Here is an 11,181-nt window from a genome sequence, read left to right as displayed (position 1 = left end):
TAATTATTATTATTATTATTATTATTATTATTATTTCTGCAGTTTAGCGCCATCTGCTCTCAGAGAGTGAAAGTGCGCTTTCATCCAGAGCGTCTCTCACATGTTCCGCCATGTGCTTCTGGTCCGCGCTTATTTACATCAGAGTGGTATTCGGCCTTCGGCCCAGTGTTTCATTTTCTTCGGCTTCGGCCAAGAATTTTCATTTCGGTGCATCCCTAACGGTAACTATTAGATTAAAACTGATATGGAGATTATACCGCACCAATAAAAGGATAGAGGCCTACAATATCAATGAATGTAAAACTGACAGTTCTGTTAACTCATCAAAACTTTCTCACACTGGCCCTAGGTCAGCAGACCATCCTTATTGTTGAGCCCTGCAAAGTTCAGAAGCGTTATATCTGTGGTGGTGACAAACTCATTCAGGTTTCTAACTTTTTGATACACCCAAGACACCATTTAACTATTTTCTGTACCCAAATCAACTTGGAAAAACCTTTAAATAAGCTTCCATCCATTGGAACTGCAGCAAAGCCCAATCTCCATAAGACTGGGCAGGCACAATGGCCAACAGATGGTCTTGTTGGGGGGGACATCCCTATGCCAGCACATCCTGTCATGCTAAATTTACCACCCAAGAAAGCAAAATTTCTTAAAAGGGATTCAAAGGGGAGACTGCTAATTTACTTTCTTAGGTAGACATGCCTGGCTTCCTTGAAACAAATTACAGTACAACTAGTAATACAGTTCCACCTTGACTAACCTGGTGATTTGTTATGCATAAAGTACAGACACTGATTGCATGCATGCACAAAAACATATTTTAGGCATGACGTTTCACTGGTCTGTTTGTACATTAATCATTTAGCTCGGCATAAAAAAAACATTAATCCCCCCCCCCAAAAAAAACACTTAATATTCACAGTCTATTGAGCTTTGGGTATATAAGGCTTTCATTTTTTACTGGGTGGCCAATAGTTACTCCGTGTCAAAGACCGTTGGAATTCTAGACTGCTTATTTTAAGCTTTTGGCACAGGTGCTTTGAGTGGTCAGGGCAGCTGAGAAAGGTATTAATACATTCTTTGTATGAAGATAATGAGGCCAGATGTTGACTTTTGAAATGTGTTTGCTTCAAAAAGCACCATTCCCTAACTCTCAACGGCTCACATTAATACACGTTAAGTACCCTATGGCCTACATAACAAAATAATCTATAAATGAGAAATAACCAGTGCTTGATTTGATTATTTAAAAAGAAAAATAGACAGAGAGAAAGAATGAAGTAGAAAAATATGTGTGCAAGGAAGTAGGGAGTGGGGAGGGCGAGCAATCCTCTTAATACCACGGCAACTAGTGTGGAATGTCTAGAGCAGGTCCAAGAGACAGCTGCTCCATCTGTTCCTGCCATCAGTTCTCTCTCCTCCGGCAGAAAAATTAAAAGAATCAGGATGCTCTTCATCAGCTCTCTCAAAGACATCCAACTGCTACCACCAACCTGCGCAAGTATCCAACTGATGCCACACAAAATATGAATCCCTCCTTCTGTACACCCAAAAAAACACCTCTAATACAGCAAGCCCTTTCACATTCGCATCGTTCATATCACCGGCCACTTTCATGCATAGAAGATTTGTTTCTTGAATAATTCATGACCCGACATAATATCCCCCGCAACCCCGCCCCAGTCATGAACGGATAAAAGAGAAAGGAAGATAACTTACCAGTTTCTTCGTCGATAGTAAAGATCCCCAGACCCGACCCATCCCGAATGGAGTAACGGATTTCTCCATCTCTTCCTTTATCCTCATCCTGAGCTGTGATTTTCATCACTGATGTTCCAATGGGCACATCCTCTTTTATAAATCCCTTATCCACAAATGATGGGAACAATGGCCTGTACAGATTCTCATTCACGTCCACAACCTCCACCTCAATGTGACAACTCGAGGACAAAGATATCGGCTTCCCTTTGTCCTTTGCCTTTGCTGTGAGACTGTACACTTGCTTTTTCTCGTAATCCAAATTCTGAACGATTCGTACGGCACCACTTAATTTGTCTACTTCAAATTTCCCATCCCCACTGTCAATGAGGCTGTATCGTACCTGGCTAGATGGCCCAACATCAGGGTCGTGAGCTTCCAGCCACATTATAACAGTACCAATGGGTAGATCCTCACGTACTCTCACCTGATAGTTTGGAGGAATAAATTTCGGGGGGTTGTCATTTACATCCTCCAATGTGATTTTAAGCAACACAGTCGAGACAAGTTGAGGTTCAGCAGCGGCCTGATCACAAGCTGCTATCTTGAGCACAAAACTGGGTTGCACTTCATGGTCTAGAGGCTTCTTCACCGTAACGATCCCGGTTTCTGTATCAATAGAAAATTGATCCGTGTCTGCCAATATGGAGTATCTGACCACGCCATTATCGCCAAGATCTTTATCTTTTGCTTCAACTTGAATGATCTCTGTGCCCACCGCAGTGCCCTCGCTGATGTCCACGGAGTATGAGTCCTGTAAAAACTGTGGGCTGTTGTCATTAGCATCCAGGATTTTTACATCCAGCAGACGTGAAGATGACTTCTGGGGTATTCCAAGGTCATACACGGTAATGTTCAATGTGTAGTGATCAGTTGTTTCTCTGTCAAGAGGTGCGTACACTTTGAGCCATCCACTGTCCATGTCAAGGACAAAACGACTCCCAGCATCACCCCCAGAGATAACATAAACCAGTTTTCCATTAAAACCACTGTCAGAATCCGTGGCACTAAGATGGACAATTCTGGCCCCGACAGGCAAGTCTTCCTTGACCTCAATCACACTGGGAAAAGTTTCTGCAAACTGGGGCGCAACGCGATTCACGGAGTGAAAGTCTTGGAAGTGGTCTTCGGGTTCACTTTGGCTGTGGATCTTGCTTCCTTGCAGCAGCTTTTCTGCCAGCATGCTGGCAACTCCAGTATCAATACATTTCACTTGGACTGGTTTACGCGCCGTAACGACCGTAATGTTCAAAAACATGGGCTGAGTTTCGCGTTCTCCATCACTGGCTATGATCTGCAAGCTGTGATAGGACACTTTTGCTGCCTCGCCCTCACTCAAAGGCTGTTTTAAAGACAGAACGCCTGAGTTTGGATTCATTTCAAAAAGATTCAAGTCATTCCCAGCTTTCACTCTGTACCTCACCAACTGCAACTCATCAGCATCAATAGCAGACACCGTTGTGATCTGTTCACCAACGCCATGGTCTCTTGGCACAGTTATGTCGCAATCCACATTCTCAAAAAGTGGCTTGTTGTCATTCAAGTTGTTAAGTGTGACTGTAACCTGAGTTTCCACCTCACGTCGAAAAGGGGAACCCCAGTCTGACGCCCGCACTTTCAAGGTATAAATCCTTGGCATCAGTTCATAATCCAAAATCTCTGAACTACTGATGACACCAGAGAAGTAGTCAATGACAAACGGCTGGGGATTCACATTGGCAATGCTGTAAGTGACATATCCATTTTCCCCACTGTCTAAATCAGTGGCTTTCACTGTTAGTACACTAGTAGCTATGGGCATATTTTCATCAATGCTAGCTTTGTAAGATGTCTGTTTGAATTCTGGGGCATTGTTGTTCACGTCGATCACATTGATAATTACTTTTGCAGCTGCTTTTTTGTCGCCGGTCACAACTTCTAATTCATACTTGTTCACGGAGTCTGCATAGAGGGGCCCAGCTGTTGTGATCAAGCCTGAATCTGCATTAATGGCAAAATGATTTTTATCCAATTTGTGTCTAAATGCATACTTAAGCTGAGGATACTTTGGCACAGCTGTTACCATTACAACAGGTGTGTGCAGTGGTGCAAATTCACTCACATTGACTCTGTAAATAGCTTGATTGAACTTAGGAGGCCCTACTTTAAAGTGGGGGGACGTGACATGGATGACCTTTGCAGATGAAAACTGGGGTGGACTTCCTTTGTCTTTGGCTTGCAGTGTTAGGTTGTATCCAAAGGGCTGACTATCCCAGTCAACCTGCTTAACTGCTTTGATTTTATATTCCTTGCTGCCTGGACTTGTCCGCATGGCTTTAAACTGCTGAAGAGGGTCGCCTGCAACCACGCTGAGAGATGCTATATCACCGTTAGCACCTTGGTCATTGTCTTCGACAGTCACAACAGCATAAGTAGGGTCCTTGTCAGTGTCTGAGGGTGCTAGGGTTACAGCAGTGATGACCGGTGCATGCTCGTTGGCCTGCTCCACTCGTACCGTTAACATAGCCATGCTGCTAAATCCACTGCTACCATACAGCTTCATGCCTCGATCCACTGCTAAAATCTCTAATTCATACTGCATTGTCTCAGAGTAGTCCATCTTTCCGGTTAGCGTAACTACACCACTTGTGGGATGGACCGAAAACATGTCCGTCCATTCTCTGAAGCTGTAGTAGTACTCTCCGTTCGTACCGATATCCGCATCCGTCGCCATCACCTTGGCTACGCTTGTGCGAATAGCTGTGTTTTCCGGTATAGATATGCTATAAGCGGTTGGAGAGAACAGTGGCCGAAGATCATTTGTGTCCAGTACCTGAATCCTGACTTGTGTTCGAGCCTCAGCATTTGAATTCTTTTCCATGGCTTTGACTGTGAGAATATAGTGGTCTCTAACCTCCCGGTTAAGAATGGCACTGCTACCTCCTTTGGTCCTTATTCGCAAAAAACTAAAGTCTCCCAATTGATAGTCCTCAGCTTTGAAAAGGTTCTCATTGTCTCCCAACACGATTTTGTACCGTATTTCCCAGGTAGGGTCTTTGATGTAGATTCCCATTTTGACAGGACTTTCCACATAGGTCTTAGCAGCGGAGTTCTCATAAATGGTTGCATTGTAAACAGACTGGGTAAACAGAGGGATGGGCGCAGTGTCGAGGCTTTGGATCCCAGTGCAGCCGCACAGGAGCAGCAGAACCACCAGCAGTGAAGTCACGTGGTTCTGCATGTTTGCAGCGCACTCCTCACTGAAACTGTGGAGAATAAAAAGAAAAAAGTTAAGAGATAATGCAGCCTCACTTTTAATAGATTTAGTACATTTGGGACATATTTACATGGTTTGAGTCTTTCATCTGAAAACTTCATATTAACACTTCCTAAATGATCATTAAGATAATTTAATCTTAATCTCTGGGTTGCAGCAGAAAAGAAACTGACAGGCAACTTTTAAATATCTGTTTATGGCATATCATCACTCAAAACAAATATGATTAGTGCATCAGCATTCATAGACACAGCCGCTGACTATTTGTCTATATTTCCAACTTCACCACAGACACCATGACAGCAGATAGGCCAAATGATGAATTGTCGTGAACACCGTGAGGATGGAAGTGCCTTTTGTGTATACATATAAAGTCACATTTCACTGCTTCTTGAATCAATTATACATTATTCTCACTGCCTCCTGCCATACATCTTCTTCAGCTAAGAACAATACAATGTGTACAGAGAGAGAAATATTCAATATTATGTTCATAAGTAGGAAATCAATGAATATGAAAAACTGATCAAATATGAAAACTTTCTTTTTCATCCCTAATTTGATCTGCATGATTTACCAGAACTCACTAATACACTGTAAAGAAGAGCTTATTACCTATGTATTCATATATGCTTTGTATTAGACGTAAGAAAGGCATAATTATGGTGGTTCGTAGTATTCTTAATATTGTTTTGTCTATTTTCTGATATGCTACACATCAGGAAAGTGTAATTTGCATGGCCAACCATATTAAACAAATGTCTAATAAAACTTTCAGCATTCGTTTCATCTGTTCGCATTAAGTCATTCGCTAAAAGACGTGTATATTTGGCTAGCTTGTCGACGAAAGACAGAGCAATGTAGAAATTCCTAACAGTTAGTTGAAAAAAGTAATCTGATTACGTAACTTGCGTTACTTGTAATATATTACCCCCAACACTGATTAATACAACATTTAACATTTAGTAAGTGGTTTTGTGTGTGAAGCAAGTTACAGCAGAGGACTCCGCAAGCGCATGCTCGAGATTTCCACATGTCCTCGCAACTATTAGTGCCCTCCAGCATATAAAACAGCAAGATAATTACAACCGTCAGTATGACGTTTAGTTCAGAAATGAAATAAATATGACTGAACTTTCTCGGCGACACCAAAGAACCATAAAACCTTTTTGTTTTTAGCACACTAAACAACATAGCCGACTATTTTAATGTTTTCACAGGAACCTCAGTGTTAACTCTCCTAAATATACGGCAATTTAGCCGTTGGAATGGAAACAAAATACCAAAGTAACAAAAGACTGGCTTCTGCTCCGTTGTTAAAGTGTATCCCCATCCCCCAGTCCGTCAGTTCCTATTCATTTCACGTCGCCACACTGATGCCTTCATGCGCTGGCCAGATGTATCAACTGTTCCCATTCGAAAACAATTAGCTGACCACTCTGGACCGCTTATCTTAAATAATTCAACTGCAACTGAACACATCGAGTATTCCAACAGCTTTGCCAAGCTACGGTCAACTTCAAAGCTGCCCTACTTCCACTACGGAGAGCAGTGGAGGACTCCCAACGGCAACTTTACACCGCGCGCTGACTGAAACTTTTACGCATTTCTGAAAATAGCACAAAACTAGAACACGTCCAAGAAGTCCTCGCGCAATATTAAGACTTCCCAAATCGTACATACCTATTTCAGTACTAACGTCCTTTGCTTGGTGGCTTTTCATGAAGTTTGTAAGTTCCGAATCTCTGCATGGTACCGTCACTCTAAGCCGCTCTCTCTGCTCACTCACTGAACTCTCCGATCCGATTCCGCACACACACACACAAAGCGCTCTTAATATCTCTCCGCGCTCCTTGCACAGCGCACGGATCTACTTCCTGTTGGCATGAAGATGAAACGGCTGTCGCTCTCCCCTCACAGTGGGACAGGAGAAGTCTTTGATGTTTTATTTTACGTGCCAAACCTCTGTCTCTAATGAAGAAATATGCTACATCATACGTTTTGGAACGAAGCAGAAAAATTATCTCCATGGCTGTCAGCATTTGAGATACTTGTCATGATAAAGGCTGACGCGCAAGGTACCTACATTAGGCTACCTATCACTAGGGAAGTAACACCGGTACTTCGGTACCAAGCCCATAGATAAAATAAAAAGATATATCAATACCAGTTTTTTTCTACAGCATTATTGCGTGTTCTGACGCATATGCGACTGTGAACAGCGTTCGCAACTGAACGGTTATACACCATTCATTCAAATGCTATCTTGGTGATTATTAATGTTACCAAAGTTTTTAGGTGAATATAAATATAAAATCTGAATATATGTATAAAAATGTCACATTTATAGATTAGGTCGTGCAGTGTAAATGCAGGCGAATAAACCAAACAACAATATAGCCTAATGAAAAGAGAAAACCATGGCACCATAACTTTAATAGATTTTATATTTATTCGCCTAATGTATTGGCTATATATAAATGGCTATATCAAACTAATATTTTATTACCCCTTTTCCGATTATTTAGCCTGTTGATATAAGACACATGAAAAAGAAAAACTAAAGCACAAACTTCATCTTGGTAGCCTACTCGTCTTTATTTGTCTTTTTTTATTCTTATTTTATTATTGACTGATTTTCTGGCTTTAAGTGTTTGAGAACTTAAGGTAATGTTTGCTTAATTAAGAAGTGATTGCTAATCTTTGCTGTGGTGTTGTGAATCGTATAATTTCCCGGGCTGGTATAGTGATATAGTGACATACAATCTTTAGATTTTGAGGTATATTTAACAAACACAAACACTCTAAAAATTCAAAGCAACGTTCCATACCACATGGAAACCGAGGGAAAGTATCGTCCGACGGAAACCCGTTTTAACCCGTCGCTCCAGCACGGCACATGCTCGCTGTTGCTCGCGAATGATGGCGCTGTCTCACTGCTGTGCCAGAGCGCGTGCGATCCGCGAGGCTGTGCGCTCTATATCTCAATCTGTGCAACTCACTTTATAATGCTTACATCCAGTTGCGTGTGCCCGTTGCCTATGCATGAACATACAATATGATGCGTAATGACGATGTCAATAAGTATGATATTTATTGCTGGTTAAGAAATTCTGTTTTGCTTTTTTTCTGTAATGCATTTTGTAGTAAAAGTAGCCGCATTTGGCAAAGTTGAAAAGCTATTGTGAAGGAGGCTCACCAGATTCAGCGGGCAAAAGCAGCCGCTCCAAAGTTGCGTCTAACTGATCTCCAGGATGTGTTGGCAAAAAGAGTATGTAAGCATGTCTTCGCATGGAGATTCAGTCAAAACTCGTAATAAATCCGGCTCGTGGTGTAGTAGCAGCCCCTACATTTCCTTACACATCCGAAATCCTCGTGAGCAGGATTCCACGCGTGAAGAGACTATCCACAATACTCACTCAGAGCTCGTGTGCTCAGGCAGTGGAGGAGGCGCGCGGATCCTCCGGGATGCCTGGCTGGCTTTCCGCCGCTGTGACGTCACCGCTCTCGCGGGGGAGTCGATCATTTGAATCAGTGATCTCACCTCTACCGTACGCTTTGACGTTTCGCGCCGACATCGAAGCCTGTTTATTGAGTTATAAGCGTAATGGAACTTTGTAACTTTAGACTTCAGCTGTCTGTGGTGATCCATTACATTAGGATCAATAAAATAGAGCATCCTGCCCCTCAAATAGACTTTTGATTCAGTTTAATAGTTCAATTCTTTGCCCAATCTGAGTGTGAAACATCTTTTTATAAAGGGACTATATTGACCTTTGTGTTTAAATTTTTATTATAGCCGGACTGTAGCATGTCGCTTAAATAAGAGCACCTGATGTTCATTAAGTTTAGACTCATAAAACTTTTGCCCTGGGGACTCTGTGAATGAGATGCATCAGGTCCCTTGTGTGTGTGTGTGTGTGTGTGTGTGTGTGTGCCCCCAACTCCTCCTATCACTATTTATCGAGATGCAACATTATTCACCCCCACCGTTTCACCTCTTTACACACTCATGCAAACACACTGCATCACTCTGATCCCCCATAAAGGTTTAATTGGATTCCGGTCAGGTGACGTGAGGGAGCTGGCCGGTGCTTTTGATCCTGCCAGTGCTCAGCACATTCCATTGCTGATCTAGAGTTTGTGGAGTGGTGGCCCTAAGAGAGAACAGCCGGCATATACGGTCTGTACAGTAGAAAAACCATTATGCCTATGGAGAGTCCCCACAAGGATAGCTGACCAGACGTGTGTGTGTGTGTGTGCACTGGAATGAGAGCTTCACAACTGGTTGTTTCAGCACAGGTAGGGGGTAACTTTTTTTTACCTTGACATCTCAGAATAGTGGGAATGGAGGGTTTTTTTTATATTTCTGTGGATATTTACATTCAGCTTTTATGACAGATATAGGCTAGTTGGATTCTGTAGTGCAATTCTGATCCATAACAATTAACTGTCAACAATGAATTGACCGTCAACAATGAATAAAGGGATAGGCCACCCAAAAGTGAAAATTGTGTCAACAGTTACCCATCCACATGTCGTTCCATACCTGTATGACTTTCTTGCTTCTGTTGAACACAAAAGAAGATACTTTGAAGAATGTTGGTAACCAATTAGTTTGGTTCCCATTGACTTCCACTACATAGACTAAAGATACAATGAAAGTCAAGGGGAAACAGAACAGTTTGGTTACTAACATTCTTCAAAATATTTTCTTTTGTGAGAAGTAAATCAGACATAGATTTGATCAGGGGCTAGACCTATTTCACTGGTGCCCCAGTAAATAAATCACTGTGCCTCGGTATAATATTTCTGATAAATCCTTGTATGTCAATAGAGATTACAATATAATAACCTGAGAATCATTTTCCCTGAAAATATTTCAGCAATCGTGCTGTGTGCTTTCAATCATCGATGCCAGATTCGCAAATTAATCACAATTTTGATCTAATCAAAAGATCAAAAGTGAGTATCAAAGATTAAAATATGTATTTGATAGGGGGGCCTGTGCCCCAGTAGTGATTAAAGGCTAGAAATGCTACAGGGTTTGAAATGACATGAGGGTGAGTAAATGATGACAGAATTTAAATTTTTGGTTGAACTATCTCTTTTAAAGATATTGAGTATAACACTGACTTTTTACCGCTTTCTTCATATCAGTGTCTTTACTCCATAAAGCCACATTGTAGTCAATGTGATCACAGCCAAATTTGATCACTAAACCAAATCTAAAAAAAAAAAAACTCTGATTGAAGTTCCATTTAAAAGACAAGTGGACACACACAGTTACACTTCCCAAGTGTTTATGTGAAAGTAAAGTGATTGCCAACTTCATACTGTACATCTTATACGAAGTAGATTAGGTTGACAGATGTTTTTATCAAAACCGACTTTATGTAATTGCATATGGCAAAGAACAAGCTCTGTCCCCGCAAACATTTAAAAAAGCAATCAATCTTACCATGTTTAGAGAATGTGGCATTTTGTGAGGAACATGACTGTCACCGCACCTCTTTTGCACTTCTATAGAGAACTGCAGATTATCTCTTTAAATCCTTCAAGCTAAAAGACTCATAATTGCCAATTACCAGTATCACACCCCACTAATATCATGGGTGATCTAGTACACTTGGTTTTATTTGCTGCATTGCCATCCTACTGAACACAGCACATTTCAAAGATTTCAAAGATGGTTTTCTATAGAAATAGAGAGCTCTTTCTCATTCAGTATTAGGAGCACTTTTTTGCTACTGATGGCAGTACAATATATCTCTAATATATTGCTGCAGGGTGCTAGCATTTGCAGTGGTACTGCATGAAATACTATCATCTTACATTCGACTGCCTACAGAGCTAGTTCGTCCAGTCCTCATATGAGGCATTTGTGGACTGATACCCACAAACAAATATGGCACAATCTTTGTATTTACCCGTTGTTTCTGTAAATTCACATTTAGTCTGCCTATATTCTTGTATGGAGCACATCACAATCCAATTGATTAACATTTTGAATTTTTCTAATTAAAGGGATAGTTCACCCAAAAATGAAAATTCTGTCATTAATTACTCACCCTCATGTCGTTCCAAACCCGTAAGACCTCCGTTCATCTTCGTAACACAAATTACGATATTTTTGATGGAATCTGACCCTCCCATAGACAGCA

At 41.3% G+C, this 11,181-nt stretch overlaps 1 protein-coding gene across 1 annotated transcript in view; it reads right to left on the bottom strand.

The window, feature by feature from the left end:
- LOC107702333 (protocadherin Fat 1-like) overlaps window positions 1-8,442 on the bottom strand; it is a 113,421-nt gene extending 104,979 nt beyond the window's left edge. Inside the window, exons 1-2 of the mRNA XM_016504616.1 lie at window positions 8,217-8,442; window positions 1,723-5,006 (exon numbers count right to left, since the gene is read on the bottom strand). Coding sequence (XP_016360102.1) covers window positions 1,723-4,981 — 3,259 coding nt within the window. The 5' untranslated portion in view covers window positions 4,982-5,006; window positions 8,217-8,442. The remainder of the gene's footprint in view (window positions 1-1,722; window positions 5,007-8,216) is intronic.
- Window positions 8,443-11,181: the final 2,739 nt, after the last annotated feature.

The sequence above is a fragment of the Sinocyclocheilus anshuiensis genome, unplaced genomic scaffold (assembly GCF_001515605.1).
Source record: "Sinocyclocheilus anshuiensis isolate Anshui unplaced genomic scaffold, SAMN03320099.WGS_v1.1 scaffold86, whole genome shotgun sequence".
Lineage (NCBI taxonomy): Eukaryota > Metazoa > Chordata > Actinopteri > Cypriniformes > Cyprinidae > Sinocyclocheilus > Sinocyclocheilus anshuiensis.
Note: the sequence above shows the minus strand (reverse complement) of the source record. Positions and strands in the feature narration are given on the sequence as shown.